General features: G+C 34.0%; 1 protein-coding gene and 1 pseudogene across 3 annotated transcripts; both read left to right on the forward strand.

Annotated features, from left to right (window-relative positions):
* The first annotated feature begins 570 nt into the window (after nt 1-570).
* LOC121996177 (nucleolar complex protein 3 homolog) lies at nt 571-7,710 on the forward strand. 3 transcript variants are annotated; one of them, XM_042550029.1, is made up of 14 exons: nt 571-705; nt 808-988; nt 1,230-1,402; nt 2,554-2,750; nt 2,904-3,112; nt 3,211-3,313; nt 3,583-3,746; nt 4,651-4,789; nt 5,000-5,170; nt 5,243-5,379; nt 5,561-5,875; nt 6,202-6,341; nt 6,752-6,849; nt 6,920-7,710. In XM_042550029.1, the coding sequence occupies exons 2-14, from the start codon at nt 834-836 to the stop codon at nt 7,424-7,426; spliced, it is 2,508 nt and encodes an 835-aa protein (XP_042405963.1). In that variant the 5' UTR covers nt 571-705; nt 808-833; the 3' UTR covers nt 7,427-7,710. The 3 variants fall into 3 exon arrangements, with proteins under 3 accessions (XP_042405963.1, XP_042405964.1, XP_042405965.1); XM_042550030.1 differs by having other exon boundaries at nt 828-988; XM_042550031.1 differs by having other exon boundaries at nt 6,752-6,838; nt 6,920-7,161.
* A 1,970-nt stretch (nt 7,711-9,680) lies between these two features.
* LOC121996178 lies at nt 9,681-19,814 on the forward strand (annotated as a pseudogene).
* The last annotated feature ends 806 nt before the right edge of the window (nt 19,815-20,620 follow it).

A 20,620-nucleotide genomic window follows, 5' to 3' on the forward strand; every position in this document is an offset into this window, starting at 1 on the left:
AGAGATAAAGCGGAAAAGTTATAAAGAGAAATCCATTGATATTGATAAAAGGCTTGTCGATCGAGTAGTAGCAGAACAAGTGTCGAGTGTGAATTGTCCTACCAAAATTGTGAGCCCAACGAGTCATCCTCTTTATGAATTTAATCATGAATTAATATTTTAGAAAAAAGTTCTCACTAACTTTCTTTTCCTTTTTTTTTTTTTAAATTTAATAAAAAAATAAAAATAATAAATAAATAAATAAATAAATAAAAAACTCCGTATTTCAGAGGTCAGAAATTTTGAACCAAAAAAAATTCTATTCATTCAATTAGATGGATGGACTGGACCTCATCTGTTAAATAGATGAGATCCAACTCATTCAATCAATGAATAAACAAAGGACTAGGATTGATCCAGAGATCCGGACCAGAGATCCCTGCCCATTTTTTTAAAAAACTATTAAAAGAATATTTTATTTTATTTGTACCATAAAATAATCTTTTTTAAGTAATTTTAAAAATGACTCTGATTTTAAAAATTTGAAGTAATTTTAAGAATTTTCGAGCTCGGATTGGGTTAGTCGTCACTCGATCCCGAATCGGTCCGACTCGATCCGGATCATCCGTTTTATCCCGCGTTCACGACCAGATTGCGGCGAAACCTAAACCCTAAAACCCAGAGATACCGCCGCCGTGGCCGTGGCCGTTGCCGTGGGTGGGCGAGGTAGAGAAGCAAGCTTCCGTTTCTTCGTTCTATCAAATTTTGAAGCATCGAAGTTTCTGTATCCACTTCGATTCCATCAATTTGGATTTTTTTTTTTTACAGATTTGTTTCTCCACTGCTAGATATCAATGGGGAAGAAGAGGAAGGTAATTCTGCCACCCGACCTTCCGCCGGAGGTCGCGGATAATGATATTGAAGTTTCTGACGAGGATCTCGAGTTCATTGGCCAGAATCGTGAATACGCTGGGTTCCTCACCAAACTCGACACAAAATCGATCGACAGGTTTTGATGCACTTTTGTTGTATATGATGATGTGAAAAAAAAAGAATATTTGATGCAAACATTGATCTCTTGTCAACGAGCTTTGTTAAAAACTGTTTATATTTTTTTCGGTGCAAGAATGTATTTTCTCTGCTAATAATGTATCGGTGAAAGTTTATCATGAGATTTCGGATTCTGAAGAACAGCATGCGAGTTTCCTGACTTGACTAAGTTCCGTTGGTTGTTTGATTTTGTACCGCAGGCATGTTAAACGTGTGGCTGGTCATGAGTCTGATGATTTGGAGGCTCTATATGAGCAGCGGAAAAGAAAAGCTTCCTTACTAAAACAAAATGATGACGATGATAAACTTCAGGTGGATCCTGTTGATGCACTTCCAGTGAAGACTCTCGATGGAAAATTGGAGTATAGAACAGGTAACTCGTTAAATCCCACTAAACCAACATCAACAGTAACCTTCACAATTGCAAATATTTTAGTACTCAGTATAAGTTGATGGTTAATTTGAGTTTAAGAAGATGCTCCACCTTGTAATATATTTCTCAACTGATTGGTCAGGGAAGATTTTGTGTGATAAAGTTCAGACATGTTTAATTTTAGAGAGGATATTTTTTATATGGTTATCTTTGGAAATACTTATAGGAAGGGAAGCAGCTTCACTCTAATCACTATATCTTCACGGACAAATGAGTATTGTAGTTTATCTATTCAAAGTACTTTATTCTATCAATAATATTACTATGTTTGGGATGCAACATGTTGCTTCACCTAAATAATTAGTTCCTTCTTTTGATATATGAAAAGATTGCATCAACATAGGCTTTTCAAGATTTATTTCTTCTAGAATGTAGAAGCTTGGTATGCGACTCAAGTGGTAATGTCACAGTCAAAAATATGCAGTGGCTAAGTTATTTTAAATTTTTTGACCAAACAAGGATGCTATAATGTTAGCCATTGTCGCTGTGTTGAGAAGGTATACCAATATATTGTTTTGATAAAAGTTCAATACAATTTCCTTTCACAATATAACAAAGAGGATCCCTGATTTGTAACTGTTTCGTATTTGATTTATTTGAATGGAAAATAATTATCATGATTCTATTCAGTTCTTTTACTTATTTTCATGATTTTGGGAGGAAAGAAATGCCTCTTGTTAGTGACAGCGTTTATTTTGTACGCTATGGTGAAATTGCAGCTAAGAAATATGACCAGGTTATTTACCTAAACACTGGCTACTAAGATAAACTAGGCATAACTTAGTTTTCTTTAATCCCAAACTCAAATTAGGATTTTCGCTCTAATTAAACTGGAGTGACCGTTGATCAAAGACCTGATTCTCAACTCAGCACTCATATACAAATCCAAATTTAGGTATGATGTGAACTTTGTAACCATGACTCAACGAGTTTGATCTCATAGACTAGCTGCTGTTCCTTCCTTAAAACAGCAAAGTGTTTTTTTTCCTTACATAAAACGTTTTTTTTGCCTTTTCAGTTTGTAACTTTACTTGAAATTACTTTGATAGGTCACATTTTACTGTTTTTATTAATTTTGTATAAAATTGCAGTTGATAGAACAAAATCGGAGGCAATAACTAATGAAAAGGATAACACAGAAGAAAATGAGAAAGATATGAGTGTTGTGAAGCTTACAAAGAAAGAAAAAAGGCTAAAAATAAAAAAGAGCAGAAAGGAGGCTAAGAAGGAAGCGAAGGTGGAAGAAAAAGGAAATGTTGGTGTAGAAAAGCTACATACTGAAGTCCTGGTATATATTTTTTCATTATCACTTGGCCATGAATTAATGTAAACTTTTTTTGACATTCCTGTTTTCTTAGAACTTTAAGTCGTGGATCAACATTGTTGCTGCTGTTTTCTCTGGGATCTTACTTTCTCTTTTCACCATGGTGGTTATTTTCAGGCAAAGGTTGAGGAAGACCTTTCTGCTGAAGAGTTGTTTAGGAAAAAGAAGATTAAACTTGCAGAAATTGGATTGCAGTTGCTTGAAAATCCTGAGGAAAATATCAAATCTTTGAAGGAACTGCTGAAGAATTGTGATGATGGTAACCAAAATATAGTGAAGCTTGGACTGATGTCCTTGTTGGCTGTTTTCAAGGACATAATTCCTGGGTAATCTTCACTGAGTTTTGTTTGACTGCCTTTGTACATACAGTTCATTCTAGTTATCATTTGATTGACCTTTACCTACTGCATTCCTATTTGTACAGCTATCGTATAAGGTTGCCAACTGAAAAAGAGATGGAGATGACTGTTTCTAAAGCAGTACTCAAGCAGCGTTTCTATGAATCTACACTTTTGAACTCATACAAGGTTTCTGCTTCATCAATATATCAACAATTCCTTGGTCTGTTTTGTCCAATTAGTTATTTATACCTACACAATGAAGTAATTTATGTTTCTGTTACTGCTTCAATTTTTCACCTGCTTTAGTTCAATACATCTGAAGTTTATGCTCATAAAAGGCTCTCTTTTTATCTATTATTGCCCTTCCTTCCCCTTTGCAATGTGACATATTTGTATGTTTTTCAATCTTTGTTATTAGATTTTTCAAAAATTAATCTTTGAGGTTGACCACACAGGCATACCTTGCGAAGCTGATAGCAATGGAGAAGAAGCCCTCGCTACGTCAAGTTGCAGTTCGCTGTCTGGCCAGTTTATTGGATGCTGTTCCACATTTCAACTACCGTGAAAATATTTTAGCCATTGTTATAAAAAATATAAGCTCCCCAGACGATACAATAAGGTGTTTGTCTATAACTTTATGTTTCCTTCCATGTGTTGTTTGATCTTACTTAAGTATTATTACAATAAAGAATTGGTTCATAACTGTGGCACTTCAGAATTTATAATTGCTAATTTACTGGGAAGTATGAGGTGACTAATTTCCACATGAGACTCACTTTTTAATAAGTATTGACTAATAATGGGTATGTTTGAATGTATGTACGCATGCCACTCAAGTCTAAAATAAAATCTAACTGGATTATATTGTTAAATGAAGTGACTTCTAAAAGTATTGATCAGCTTTTTTAACTGTGAGATAATGTTTGAATACAGTTAATGAGGCTTATATAATAGATCTATGATTGTTTACTGCCAGCGAGTAGAACAAGTTCAGGCAAACTCAATTGGAAGGCATCAAGATCTTATCATCATAAATCATCCTTGGAAGATACTTTGTCAATTTTGTTAATGAAAATGTTTTTTTCCTTCAGCTAAAGCTACACAAATGATCTTTGTAAACTCTAGAGTTTAGAATAGTTGATATTTTTCACTTGAATTTGTTGGTTTGATGTCAGGAGACAACTTTGTTTCCACATTTAATAATTAGAGAAATAATTTTTTATTGTTAGATTAGTACACTTGGTTGTTGTTGTTGTTGTTAGATTAGTACACAATGTGATATTTAGCTTAGATAATTCATTCTATTTTCACTTGAAGGGGATAAAGCCATGAATGTGAAATTCGATCATTATATCTTCCTATTTCTGTTCATATTTCCTTGTGTATCAAACTGTTAAATGTTTCTGAATCTTGTTAATTCTTCAACAATTATCATAGAGAAGTTTCAATTCTTCGAAAAAAATAATATAATGAAAAAAAAATTAAATAGTCCTGTGATTTGTTTCTGCTTTCTATTATGGCAGAAAACTGTGTTGCAATGCTACAAAATCAATCTTTTTGAACGAGGGAAAGCATGGGGGTGAAGCTACTTTTGAAGCAGTGCGATTGATTGCCCAGCAGGTCAAGATTTATGAGTGCCAACTACATCCTGACAGTATAGAAGTATGTTTATCCTTTGCCTTTTCTCAATGAATGTGCAGATTCTTTAATGTTATTTTATCAAACCAAGTCAGTTCTTTGTAATTGAATATATTTGTCTTAATGTATTGACAGCTTCTAAGATTGAGAAATTGTTCTTTTTTTAAATTCCACATTTTCATCCAGAACTGTCCAGTTTCTTGCACTCATAGTTGGATAATGCATGTTTTCTAGGTCCTTTCGTCTTTGACATTCGATGAGGACATTGGAAAACCAGACACTCAGGCGGAAGCAGTCAAAATAAAGAAAAAGGGGAAGTGGAAAACTCCAGATGGTTCGAACAAATTACAAGGCAGCGAAAAAAAGAAAACCAGGCAGGAATCGCTGGCAAAAACAAGGGAAGAGGTAGTTTATGGTGGCAATTGTGTGTGTTATGTTTAATGATTGACGTTTTAAGTGCTTGTATTTCTCCTATAGGTTACTGCAGATTTCAAGTCTGTTTCATTTGCTCCAGACTCGAGAGAAAGAAAAAGGATGCAGTCTGAAACTCTCTCTGCTGTATTTGAAATATATTTCCGTATTTTGAAGCATAGCACAGATTCTCATGCTTCAAGGTGAATCTATTATTGTTTTGCTTCTTTTTTTTAGTAGGCAACAAAATTTTCGTTTCATTTCCTTTTCTCTCATATAATATTACAGTGGATAGTTTGAATATAAAAAGTGTACTTTCTGTGTGTGGTGCCAAAAATTGCTCCTATCTATTGGGTGAACTAACTCTTACCTTGGCATCTGTAGGTCCACAACTGATGCTGCTTCTTTCTCCCATGGTTCTAGCTCACTCCCTTTGCTTGCTCCATGCTTGAAAGGCTTGGGAAAATTTTCACATTTGATTGATTTGGATTTTATGGGAGATCTTATGCGATGCCTAAAGCAACTTGCTGGTTATAGTGATCATGGCACAATTCAAAATCCCTTGTCAGTTTCAGAACGCCTGCAGTGCTGCATAGTTGCTTTCAGGGTGATGAGGAATAATCTCGAGGCATTGAATATAGATCTGCAAGATTTTTTTGTCCAGCTATATAACCTTCTTTTAGAGTATAGACCAGACAGGTTTGTAGTTGAACATTCTGTTCTGTATCTATTTGCGTCCATGGCCTTTGCATATCCACATCTTCAATTGATTGGCTGCCTAATTTCTCTCATAGTTATCTATAAAGTCATATGATCAATTATCCAAATAGAGATACTCTTCTGGATTATCAAATTTAGCAAAACTCCAATGTGAATCATAATTTCACAATTGCATAGTGTAACTGTAGCATTATGTTGCAACTCATCATGCTTTGCTTAAATGTCAATAAAGTATGTTTAATCAATGCTTACAAGTCTTTACTTCATGTTTATCCAAATTGTGCAAGTTGGTTTTCTGCTAGCAGAGATCAGGGTGAAGTGTTAGCTGAAGCTTTAAAGATCATGCTTTGTGAGGGAAAACAACACGACATGCAGAGAGCTGCAGCTTTCATAAAACGCCTTGCTACTTTTTCATTGTCCTACGGATCTGCAGAGGCTATGGCAGGTATTTATCTTTCTAAACTTTTGTGTTTCTTTTAAGCTCTTGTGGCATTGTTATCTTGTTCATATTGCTCCATTTTAATATTGTTTCTGAGATAAGAAAAAGTATGAGAAAACTACACAAATTCCTTGGAATATATTTTGAATTTAATCTTGCTTTGTATTCTAACTTCATCCAACTAATATGCATTAGATACACCAAATGTGAATTTTGTGATCCAAAAAAGGTTAAATTTTCTTGTAAAGTTAAATTCACTAGAAAGCTTCATTCCTTTGCTACAAAGTTTTCATCTTTTTTTTTCCGTTCCTGTTAGTTGTATATTGGTGATTAAACAAAGTTCAGATATCGAAACAATGATGAATTCATTCATTAAATCTTTGCTATTCAATTCTCTACATTCTCAACATGTGTAGCCCTGGTAACACTAAAACATCTGCTGCAAAAGAATAGCAAGTGTCGGAATCTCTTGGAAAATGATGCCGGCGGCGGTTCACTTTCTGGTTTGGTTTCCGTAAGGATTTTCTTCTACTTTTATAGTGGTTGTCATTTTGTTCTTGTCCTCATCAAACTTGTATGTACAGAAATACCAACCTGATGCTACAGATCCCAACCTAAGTGGTGCTCTTGGTTCTGTCCTTTGGGAGCTGAGCCTTCTGACGAAGCATTACAATTCGTCCATCTCATCCATGGCAGCGAGCATCATGAGCATGGGAAGCGTGAACCCTGCCCAGTCCCAGGTTTTCCTTTCCACTGCTTCCCCGCTGCAAGCATTCAGAGACTCATCAATCTTATGCGAGCTGTCCAAACCGACCAGCAAATCTGCCACAAGTCGCCAAAAACAAAGAGAATTGCAAAAGGACTACGTCCTTATGGACCCTGAAGTGATGCAGAATGGAAATCTGGTAGATGAGGACGAGGTGAGAAGGAAGTTGGAGGATCGATTTGCGGTGCACAAAGTTATTACAGAGAACGAGAGATTGAGGAAAGAGTTGAATCACACTTTGTCTTCGATAAGCTTGTACGAAGAATACAATAGACAGAAGAAGCAAAAAAGAAAGAGAACCACTAAAAGAGTTTTGGGAGATTGATGAAAGAGTTGAACTATACACTTTGTCTTCAATAGACAGAAGAAGCATAAAAGAAACTGAATCGCTAGGAGTGTTTTGAGAGATTTCTTCTGTGTTTTGGGAAATTTGATGTTTGTCACAAAAGCTTTGTTTTTCCACCTTATTCTTACCTCTTCTCTCGATCTCCAACCCTTTTTTCCGTTTAAGAACAGTATTTTTGAGTTCTCTGTGTTACTTATTGTTGAGAGACAATTTCCAGATGGATATGAATTATGATAGTTTATGAGCATTGATTGATGTCTAAATTGGGAAGAGCCGTATCGAGAAGGATCTATATCAAGTTTTCTTGTGACTCTAAGGGTGCGTTTGGTTGAGGGTTATCTCTGATAATCTTAGTTATCAATCCAAGGTTATCAATAAAAATCCTGTTGGGTTTAGGTAATCGATGATTTTCGAGTAATGTTTCATGCTCGACATGTCAGCAAAAGGGGTATGTAATCAGGAATAGAAAAATTGAGGTTTTTCTTGATTTCGGGATTATCGAATTTTTTTAATCCAAAATATCCTTGGATAAAAGAAAAATGTAAAAAAAAAAAAAAAAAAATTGTAAAGGAAAAAATGGAAAATATAAAAAATAAAATAAAAAAGTAAATAAAAAATGTAATTTTTTTTTTAAAAAAAAATCATTAAAAAATAATTTAAAAAATAAAAATGGTAAAAAAAACTTTTAAAAAATAGGAAAAACATTAAAAATTAAAAAAATACAAAAAAAACATAAAAAAAGGAAAAAAGTAAAAAAAAAATGTTTAAAAACATTAAAAAAATTTAAAAATATAAAAATGTAACAAACCCTAAAAAATAAAAAAAATAAAAAAGTAAAAAAATATAAAAAACTTTAAAAAATATAAAAAACTTTAAAAAATATAAAAAATAAAAAATAAAAAATAAACATAAAAAAATAAAAAAAAAATAAATAAAAAATATAAAAATAAAAAAATGTGAAAATATAGTAAAATATAATAGAGTTTAAATAATAATAATAATAATAATAATAATAATAATAATAATAATAATATTATTATTATTATTATTATTATTATTATTATGTATAGTTGGTTTTGTAACTAAGGGTAATCTAGTAAAATACTAAACTAGGTTATTCATTAAAACCTTCAAACAAACATGTTTTTGTTGCATTATCTATATTGAACCAAATAGCATTTGGTTATATTTTATTCCCTATAATCTTGGTTATGTGATTACCTGATAATCACATAACCAGATTATATATGATAACTTGAACCAACAACACAGAAAATCTTTATATGCTTTAGAGTTTTTTGGTCTGGTAATAGATTTTTTTTTTATGAGATCTTTTTTTATTTAATCGAGCTTTCAGAATTTTATATAAATTTTGTAAACAAAATGCAATCTGAAATTAGCACGGAATACAAATAAATAAGGCATATCTGATCCTCTTGTCCTGGTCCGTTCTTGGATCATGACAAGAGGATTAATAAGAAGTAATGGTCCCCACCTGTTAACAGGTGGGGGATCATTATCCTCCACTAATGTAAAGGTTAGATCAGGGATTGATCCAGCCTTTGCGGACCAGATGATCTCATCCCCTCCTTTCCTGGGTGATAAAGGCTCAGACTCAATGAGAGTCGTCTAGTAGTTGCTCATAAATGGGTATGTATGGTAACAACCTCTTTTATATATAGATATAGAGTTATGCTATACTATGGATGAGATGTTGCGTGCCATAATAATTCAGGCATCTAAATTCCATCCATATACCCAAAATAAAATTAAAAAAAAAAATTAATAAATGAATTCAGGTGCCTGGATTTATTCTAGGCGCTTGAATTCATTTCAGATATCCGGACCAGTGTCACACGTAGCAAAAGGTTCAGAAGCTCTCTCGCGCACTCTAATTCTTAGAAATGAATCGCAGCGTCTGAGAGTGCATTCGTGAATCGCAACGCATGAGAGTGCATCCGGACACCTAAATTTATGAGAGTCGTCTATCAATGTCATTTATAGAATAAATTAAAAGTTACCAAGAAGATTTACATAATCATAAATAATCTGATTTTTTAATTTAGTATTTCTCTAAATAAAAACCAAAAATGCAAGAAATGAATTCATAGATTTGAAGCGAGATGGATGATGATCTGAATTAATTATAGATCGAAATGAAAATAATTAATAAGTTCCCATAGGATTAATCAGTGGGTGGTCATTCTATGGGCTCGTCCGTTCCTGATAAATACATGGGTATGGGTTGGTGGCTTTCACCCCGCTTCGTCCGAGGAAAGGTTATCTTTCCTTTCCTGTGTTTTCTTGGCGAACAATTTAGCGATCTCAAGGTAGGTAACCAGGGGATTGATCTCCTCTTCGTGGCGTCTTCCCCTGTTTGGTAGGAAGAATTGGGGATTGATCTCCAATTCGACTTGGAACTGATTCGGAAGTCGAATTGGGGATGGATCCGGAGCAGACGTACCTCCGAGTCCACGCCCGGTTGTCGGGGATGCTCTCGCAGCTGCTCACTCCGGGGATTCGCATGGCGCTGGAGTTCATGTACTTTACCTTTGCCGTCGCAATCTTCGTGCTTCTTTTCGTGATGCACGCCAATTTCGTCCAGCAGGTGAGTCTTCTCGGCGTTCGTCCTAGGCCTCTTGCTGCTTGCTTCTTTTGCCGGCCCTTTTGTGGGATGAAAACTTATGATGATCTGTTGGTTTGGGTGTGTGTTCGCTTTTTTTGCTTTGGACCAAAGATGGGGTTCTCAACATGCCTAAATTATTGCAGTTGTCTCCTCGGCGATTTCTCTTCTCTTGATTTTGAGATCCTCTTTTTTAATCGCGATAACGACTGGATGATTTTCTCCTATATGCTGGCTCATTTTCTGCATTAGTCTTCTGCTCATCTATCGAGTTTCAGTCTACTAAAGATGGTTCCTTGTTAACAAATTTGATTTTTTTTTTATATATTTATTCTGGTCTTGGTAACTTCCAAACTTGATACTGGCCCATTTTCTGCATTAGTCTTCTGCTTATCTATCGAGTTTCAGTCTACCAAAGATGGTTCCTTGTTATCAAATTTGTTTTTTTTATATGTATTCTGGTCTTGGTTACTTCCAAACTTGAACAAAGAAGACAATAAACACCAAAGTTTACCTATCAACATACTTGAGAATTCGTCTTCTGTTTTTTTTTTCACTCTTTGAAAATGATGCCAGAATATGCTTTTTCATAGCCCAAGGAGAAACTATTACCTCTTTGGAAGGTGTTATCTCCAACATAGTGCTTAAGTATTTCAAAGATAGAAAAGCTTTTAGATTAATTATCATTGTTAATGCTGGAAGATTCAGTTTATTAAATGGGGCTTAATCTACAATGATTTTTTTTGGTGGATGAATGAGTCTGAGCAGCTTGATGGCCAACTTCTCAGGTTTTATAATATTCATTTTCAGCTCTCTACCTTTTGCATTGTCATGGCGGCATCTAGTTTTTTTTCTGAAATCGCAGAATTTATCTTATGCTAGAAGCAACATTTTGAGAAAATTAGGGGTTAACGTGATGGGACTTTATTAAAATGAAATATGATAAGCTGTTTAATGTGCTTGTTGTATTTTAGGGGACGAGTGGGTTGCTGAAGTCCTGGAGAAGTTTCTCAAAAATGATTAGCTATCAAAGTTTTGATTCCTTAAGAACCTCAAGATAGATTGAAGAAGAGACCTGACTGAATATTTTAACTAACTTATTCTTGTTTGTTTTTTGTTTTTAGCCTGGTTGTGCAAGTGAGCTATCCGGAGTCAAATTTGGAGAAGCTCAACTAGTACAGATCAAGGTATTCTATTTTTTTTTTTCTTCTGCTGGATGTCATTTTCCTAGTGTTAATTCAGTCTAACAACTCTAGTACATTTTTTTTTGGCCTATTGATGTTTAACTCACGAACTGATTTTACTTGGATACACACATCAGGATATTGTTATTTTTCGTGGAAAACATGGATATATCCTTGCATCTAGATCTCATATGTATACCATTTACAAGACATTTAAATATGTACCTACTCAGAAGGACTATTTTTGAGTTTCTACCCTTTTGTTGTAGTGTACTTATTTGCTAAACCTTTTTTTTTTAAAAAACTTGTTTGGTAACTCATTGTAGCACTTGTTTTGCAAGCTTTCCATTTTGATTTACACCATTTTTTTACTCTTCAATTATCATCTCATATTGGTTATTTCAGATAGCTACTGCAGGTCTTTGGACTCAGACCTCATCTGGATGGAATAGTTTGGAGCTGCAGAGTGGAGTTCTTAGGGATAATACTGGCAGTACAGATATTGCTGCAGACGGATTCACTGTTTTATCTACAAAGTTTTGGTCAAACTGGTTTGGTTCGGGCTCTCGAAGGAGCAAACTGATTTTTAAATCATGGAAGAATGACAAAGAGTTGCTTGTTCCTGCAGTGGAAAAAACATCTGATATTACCATTACTAAGACCATTGAACACGAGACAAATTCAAAAAGTGAGTCACCAATTCTTCAAATTGGACGCCCAATCTCTATCAGAGAATTCATCCTAGTAGAAGTGAAAGACTTCTCTAGTAAGTTGAAGATACAATTTATTTCATTTTTGAAAAGAGGAAAGGAGTTCCTAATCTCTGCCAGTCATTTATGGGTGAGAATCAATTTTCATGGCACTTATCCTTTTGCTGCATTTAATTGTCCAAGTTCTTAATTTTATTAAAAGTATTAGTATTCTTTCATGACTACATGTTGTGTTTATTGGAATTAACATAAAGGAGCTCTTGATAAGCTTGATATTGATCTTGTTCATGAACATTGTGCTCATTGACAACCATCATTTTGAAGTGTTCATGTCCTGCTGGATGTCATTATTTATCTTGGCACTAAGTTGCTTTACTCTGCTAAGAGATTCTTCAATAATTTAGATTTCTTCCAATTCTTAAGGTTTTGATTTTGAAATTTTGTCAAAACCTTTCACCATGTTCATGGAACTCGAATTCCATTTCCAAGTTGTTTACAATGCTGAATGCTGATGGCGTTTGAAAGCTGTTGTTGCCAATGCTATGACCATAGGCATCTTTAACTTTTTAATACAAAATAAAAAATTTCTTAACAATTAACTGTTACTCATTTTGAAGATTACTGTGTTCTCAGAATACTATTTGATCCTAAGTACTACCTAACAGTTGAAGAAATTTAACTTTTATTGCCAGTATCATAAAACCATGTGTCACCCAAGTATATAGGGTTGACTACATGAATATTATTTTTGTTCCGAGCTCTATGTACATTTTCTTTTAGAACTTTTTTTTTTTAATCTCTTGCACCTTCTGCGATAATCAATTCAAGGTTGCCTTTCAATTTTGACACTAAGGTTTGTAAAATATGATAGGATGTACCACAAGCGTATAAGCTAGTTTAACTTCCATGTATCTAACTAGTGAACTAAATGATAATATGACCACATAGCTAGGTTGAAAGATTGTTGGGGTGAATGGGAATTTGTCATCAGAAAGTTGGTTGTGTTAGGAACATAGTTTGAGATATTATTTTGTGTTGGTTATCACAGCCAAAGCTATAAAATTTATTATCTTCTCTACTGCCCAACATTCGAAACAGGATGGGAACTTGAGACGTTCATGAAAATGAGGAGCAGGTGAGGCAATCCTTTCTCAGCAACGACAATACTTGTGAACATTCCTCTGCAAAGAAGATAATTAGTGAGCCTTCTGTGATATGCATAAGTCACGAGGTTCTTAGTTGCTTAGAGACCCACCTCTTTAAATTGGAATCTCTTTTGATCATTTTGGATCTAGATAATTTTGTTTCCACACTGCATAGGCAATTAAACCGAAAACTATGATTATAGCCGTCCATCTTTGTTGTATCTGAAGATTCATTTCCTCTGTAAAGATTTTTAACTATATCTTTTGGATCCAAATATTTTTCAAAACAGTTCTGTGCATTATATAAACAAAGTAGTTTCTAGAAATATTTTAGTTGCTTGGTTTAGTTACTATTATGTCTTCTGCACAATCTCCTTTTCATTTCTGAGGGACAAACTTTGAACTACAGAAACGTGCAGGGTGGTATGCATTTCTTGATTTTCTTGAGTGTTTACGGCTACTTCGCTTTGAAGATCTTAAGTCTTTGCCAGGTAGTTTGTTAATAGTCTGTGCACATATTTTAATAAGGGATTATTGTGGTGTCCATTTTGACACTTCTGTTCCATGTTTCAGTTCAATATCTTGAGAAGAAAAGCAGAGCAATTGAACCAGCATATTTATATACAACAGAAAAGGTAATAAAAAAATCGATCTTTTCAAGATAGGGACATTCTTGGATCTATTTGCATATGCAGGAACCTTTTATCAATCCTGTCATAGCTACACAAGTTTTAGTGTTGCATATTCATTTTGCAGGGATATTTCCTGCTTCCTGAAGTAGCCAAATCTCATCACAACATACAAACTGTCAATATTACAATATCCGCTCAAAGCTCGTGCTTTGGGAACAGGTGACTGTACCTCTTATGTTTATATTATTATATAATCCATCTACTTTGGAAATATGTTTAACTTGTTGCTAATTTAGTGTGAAAGGATACAACAACAACAACAACAACCAAGCCTTTTCCCACTAGGTGGGGTCGGCTGTATGAATCCTTTTACGCCATTGAGCCCTATCTCCTATTATATCATCATCTATATTTAAATAAATTTTATCTTGTTTTATTGTTGCTAACCAAGTCTTTTTTGGTCGTCCTCTTCCTCGTTTGATATGCATGTTTATTATAGTTTCACATCGCCTAACTGGAGCATTTATTGGTCGTCTAAGTATATGTCCTCAATAGATGCAACTCCGACTTTCTCTAATGCTCTCATTCCTTATTTTGTCCATCTTCGTATGTCCACACATCCACCTTAACATCCTCATCTCTGCAACTTTCATCTTATGCTCATGTGTTTAAATTATTATATAATCCATCTACTTTGGAAATATGTTTAACTTGTTGCTAATTTAGTGTGAAAGGATCCATTAAATTATTTAAGCCAAATGTATAATATTTCAAATATTACTGCATTATATGGTGTAACATTGTTGATTTTAATTTTATAAATGTTATTGATGTTTTATTAATGTTTAGTCATGATTCATAATTGACCTTTATACTATTGTAGTTTCTTGTCATAATTATTAACTAGTACTTATATCATTAGTAAATGATGTTAGGAATTTAGGCAAATATGATTATTAATTACATATTTATTGCTTTGGATGTGATATCTGGTTGTTTTGAAAATAGAAAGATGGTAGTCAAAAAGGGGAAGTGTTAACAAGGACGTTTAATGACAATAGGGAAATGCTTTTATCAAATGTTGAAAATTGTTGAATTCAAGTAGTATAAGTAATGCACAGTGAAAACATTTTTCTAATCTCTAAGATAAATATTTATTTTTTATTTTTGCATTTTTCCTTGTCAATTCTAATTTTTTTTATTCCACCAAACTGTTTTTTTTAAAAATAATTTGGTGTCTTGATCCCAATTCCACAAACTATGCACCCATTAAATTGAGAAACATGGAACTAGGAGCTTAACCAAACATCTAGTCTCATGCCTTGATGAAGCATCATGTGATTGCCATTTTTACCCTTCCCAACAAAAAAAAAGTTCTACGATGTATTATTAATGTGTATATCTCTTGATAGGTGGCAGCAACTTCTTATCAACGTTTTTGTTGGTTATGATACTATTTTGATGAACACACTTCTAAGTTCTCCTGGGCACGGTGAGGATTTTTTTGTTTGTTTGTTTCTTTTTATCATGCTCCATTGTTGTCAATTAATCATTGTATTAGATTTATTGCTGAAATGTTGGAACTCCTTTTATAATAAACAACAATAACAATAACAAGTAAGCTTTTATGCCAGTAAGTGGGGTTAGTTATATGAATCCTCCTATGCCATTGGATTCACCCCTACTATATCATTACCTATATTTCAATGAATTTTACAATCATTCATAGCAAATGATATATGGAGCTCCTTTTACAATCATTCAAAAAAATTTAATGCACCTTTTTCTGTTAAGTCCGAGTATTTTTCTCACAGAAGTTTTTCCTCTTTTATGAGTCTCTCATGAATTTTGCAGGTTATCTTTACAATTATCAAACAAAAGAGTTCTATGATCTTAGTTATGGTCAGGAAGCATCAAATGGTCCTACACGTTTTGGAGGTTTGTTGATCTTTGGCTTTTTTCACAAAATAAAAATCTTTCTATTTTGTTTAATATTCAACTCTGGAACAGTTGATCCCTGTAATCATTCAGTTACATAAGTGTGTGTCTACATGAAAGTATTTCCAAAGTTGAATTTGACCAATCAGTGTTTAAATTTGTTACTTGATGATATTGTCGGTTCAGGTTTATGCTGTTGTTGCTTTGATGTTGTACCTTTTTTTTTACACAAATTCACAATTGGTTTGATCCAAATCTAGCCCAATCCATGCAGTCTCTACCAAGGATCACCTTGTATGCTATCTACAATGCTTCTATTTTGACAAAACATAAAAATGCTCTTCTGACTATGATTTTTAATCCTGTGAGATGAAATATGCGCATGAATTTTAATGTGATTGACTCTTATAGATTGTGACATACCTCAGCCAATTAGATTTAGGTGAAATGAACAACGCTTATTTTGCTCTTGAAAACACATCAATTTGCTAATGTTCTTGACCCGAAATTGATTCATTCTAGCTTTGTAGAGTAGAACTTCATCACTCATAATGTCATTGTTTGTATTCTTTACCATTACGATGTCAGTTTCATTTACTTTGAGGGAAACACAATCTCGGATGCTTAGATTTACAGGTTTGTTTTCTTTTTTTGTTAGTAGTAATTCTTTGTCTTTCCATAGCCTATATATTTAATTTTACATTTTCATTCTCTTGGGTCTTACTTCAGTCCAGCTTCAACACCATGCTCGTAATCACCTTCCGACATTTCAGTTAATTTTTGTGCATGTAATCGAGTCTTTGGTCTTTGTACCTGTAAGTGAACAAGTGAAGTTAATCTTTTTTTGGTGATTTGTAATTTGTCAAGTTGGCTAAGTCAAGTTGATGGCACTTCTCATATGATATTTTTTGTTGCTGCAGATTATGATTGGCATCCTCTTTTTCCTATTTGAGTTCTACGATGACCAACTACTAGCAATCTTGGTCTTAACTCTTGTGTGGCTGTGTGAGTTATTTACGATGATCAGGTAATATCTTTGTTTGTCTTGTTGTCCATGACTCTACTGTATTGACTTATGCCAGGTGTGCAACTTTAGGTTATACAGTCTTTAGCAAACAGATAGTTCTAATTTGAAGTTGGAGTAGTAGCCATAAATGTCAGGTGTATTAGGTCCCCAACCTTACTGTGGCCCAATGATGCTAAAGCTAGCATCAAAATCAATAACCATACCCCAACTTTATTTTAAATGCCTTACCTGTTTGGTACCTTAACTGAAAAATATATCATTTTAATACCCATTCGTAGTAAACAGATATCTTGATTAGGCATACCTACATGGAGATTTCTTTGCACTTTGGTGTATGACAAGTTTGCTCCTCATAACTAGGGGTCCAGTATGCCAAATAATTGGCAAAAAGATACAGCAATGTTAAAACCATTATAGTAATGGCCCCGAGTCCATCAATAAACAATGTTTTGGAACACCTCTGCAGCCTTGTTTTTCTTCCTCTTTTTCTCTTTTTTTTTTTCTTTGTTTAACTAAAAGTAGGAAGGAATTGGTGGATTTGTATGCATCACAAACACCTCCTGCAGTTATCCACTAGGTGAAGTATGTCGCAAGCTTTTCTGTTGAGTTCCTTGGGGGGCATTTGGTTTGTTTGCATTTTCATTTTCATTTTCAGAAAACTGCATTTTCCAGTTTTTTGGAAAATGACTTTTCTGCATTTTCTGTTTTCTTAGAAAATGCTCTCTTTTTCTAGAAAACGAACGTGGAAAATGTAAACTAAACGCATTTTCTATTTTCTCATAAAATAAAAATAGAAAACAACGTGGAAAATACAAACCAAGTGCTCTCTTAATTTGCTTAATGGAGGTACCACTGGCGTACACTTTGCAGAGATCAAATATTAAAGATTACCAATTAACCTTATTGAAAACAACATTTGAGATAATTGTAAGTGCCACTTGGTGTATAATGTATCATAAAAGTATCTAATTTTTTTTTTCCAGCTATAGATAACTTCCAATAACCTTTGATTATAATGCAGTTTTTCTATATAATCATTTTTGTGCTTCATTTTGTAGCGTCCGGACAACTATATCAATGCAGTTCTTTCCTCGGTTTTTCTTGCTATATTTCCTCGTATTTCACATCTACTTCTTCTCTTATCCTTATGGTGAGTGTCATAAAGTTTATTTTTGAAAGATGGATGAAATTTATCTATTTTAAATTTCTTTGTCCTCTTGTTCAGGTTTTTCTTATGTGGCCTTTTCTGCAATGGCAGCATTTATGCAACACTTGATTCTTTACTTCTGGAACCGATTTGAGGTGAATGGTTCTTTAGCTACAATATAAACATTATCTTCATGCTTGGCAATAATAATTTGGCTTTAGATTTGAAACTTAATTTTCTCTTGCTCACTATGTTTCTGTTATACAATTTAATGCACATCATTTTTGTAAATGAAATTTCTTGTAGTAAGTGCTAAAGAAGAAATTTCTTTAAGACGAACTCTATGGAAAACTACAAGTAAATAAGAAGTACATAATCTTTTGTCTTCCAGTTCTATTCCTGCTTGATGTTGTTTGCAAACTACAACTAGAAACCTTTTCAGTTACCACCAGGGCAGCATGAGGCATGAACATTTTCCACTTTGAAAAAGATAGATACGAAGTGTTTGTAATTTTATTTGAGATTTTTATATTTATGTCCAAAATAACAAATATTGACGTACAAAGTTCTTTAAAGGCTGACTTTTCTATTTCTCCTTGTTTCATTATGCCGATTTCTTGAGATCTATATGCTCTAGTAACTTGACTAAATTCACTTTATTGCTCAATCTTCTCTATAGCTCATACACCAGCAATATGGGCTCATCAAAGCACTCTCATGGTTGATTAGAGCTAGACTCTGTGGAACACCATGCGTAAATTAAGGAGCATCACCGCAAACAAGTATCTTGTTTGTTTCTAAACACTACTTTTCATGGACTTTTGTCCTCCAATCCAATTCCTACTTGATGTTGTTTGCAAACTACCAAGTCTTCTCAGTTAACACCAGGCACATTATCTGTCTTAAAAAAGGATAGAGATATAAAAGATAGGTGTGAATTCTTTGGGATTTATTTGAGATTCATTGTTATGTTCGAAACAATCAAATTTCACAAAAGAAGATCTTCAAAGGTGTTTCTGACTTAGTTATTTCTTCTCGATTCATCATGCTGACATTCTTGAGAGCTGTGTATTGACTTGACTAAATTTACTTTATTGCTCATGCTATTCCGTAGCTCTTGCACGAACACTTTGGGCTCCTTGTCAAAACAATCTAATGGTTGGTGGGAGCTTGAGGAATTGTGATTCTGTCATTTATCAATGCATTAACAATTTTCTTCATCTTATTTCAGGTCCCTGCCTTGCAAAGATTCATGAGAACTCGCACTCAGCTGCAGCATCAAACTGGTGTTCAGATCACATCATCTGCTATTTACACTTCAACGTTTCACATTGCAAGAGTAAGCATACCTAACCGCAATCCGTTTGGGACTGAACCCACAATTGCAACAGCCGAAACCCCTGCAAGGTCCGATCAAGCCAGAGAGCTCGATCCACCTGTCGTGCCCTTTGCAAACAATGAGGCTCAAGAAGTTCCCAACCTTAACCCACATCAAAGAACTCAACCTCCGCCAAGGCCTACAAACTCTTTAGGGGCCCTTCTGCTCTCATTGCTGGGCGGTGCATCTTCCGAAAGCCTATTTTCCTTATTTTCCCCATCAAGAGATTCCCAAAACCAGGGTCAAGTATACACAGAGCAGACACCACAAGAGAACCAACCATTGACGACCTGAATTCTCGACGAATGGCAACAATGGCAAGTTGTGTTGGAATTTTATCGCATCAGGATCCCTTCCTAAGTTGAAGGCATACAAGAACCAGGAGGAAATAATATTCTTTGGCTTTTGAAGGCTTGACGTTCTTGAGTTATATTCATGTAAATAATACATCGGCTTTGTCATGTAACTCTTCATTGGGCCTAGTCTGCAAGTTAAAAATTTCTTCTTTATTTCTCCCTCCCTCCATATAATGTATTGACCTGGAAATAACTTGTTGATTAAATATTTTGTCATGTTTCAAATATGTGCAAATATTTACTCAGTTGAGTATTATTCTTTTCACAATAATTATCTTCTTTTTTTTTAAAAAAAAAGCGTAGAGTTTGATAAATCCTTCCACTTTTTGAAGTAGAAAGATACAAACTGTTCTCTTATTTAATTGTGAAGAAAATTACCAAGATGAAAGAGTTGAAATGATAAATATATAGTCATTGTTGGTTGAAGTCATCTGTGATTTATCTACGGGTGAAGATTATTCATCTTTTTGCGGGTGAATTGATTTTAAAAATTATATTATCTTTTACATTACATAAAATTTTAAAAGATTTCAATCTTATATCAAGTAAAATTAGATTCAGAGATCTTGTATTATGTTATAAAATTTTGTATGACATGAATAGCATTAGGGATGTAAACGAATCGAATCGAGTCGAACAGTATTAGGTTTGAATTCGACTCGTTTAAGTTATATTCGAGCTCAGCTCGTTTTAAAATTATTAAACTCGCGAACAGTTCGAGCTTGGCTCGTTATTAGCTCGATTATCAAAGTTAACGAGCCTAACTCGTTAAGCGAGCTCGGGCTCGTTTAGAATTCGTTTTTGGCTTGTTTTAGAGTTTTTTTTTTTTTTTTGCTCATTTTAAAGCTCATTTTAAGGCTTGTTTTAGAGCTCATTTTTTTAGCTCGTTTTAGAGCTCATTTTTTGGCTCGGTTTAAGGCTCGTTTTTTTTACTTGCGAGCCTATAAACGAACATGTTTGTGAGCTCACGAGCCGAATATCCTTAAGCTCGAGCTTGGCTCGATAAAACTGTCGAGCTCGAAATCGAACTCGA

The sequence above is a fragment of the Zingiber officinale genome, chromosome 6A, assembly GCF_018446385.1.
Source record: "Zingiber officinale cultivar Zhangliang chromosome 6A, Zo_v1.1, whole genome shotgun sequence".
Classification (NCBI taxonomy): Eukaryota; Viridiplantae; Streptophyta; class Magnoliopsida; order Zingiberales; family Zingiberaceae; genus Zingiber; species Zingiber officinale.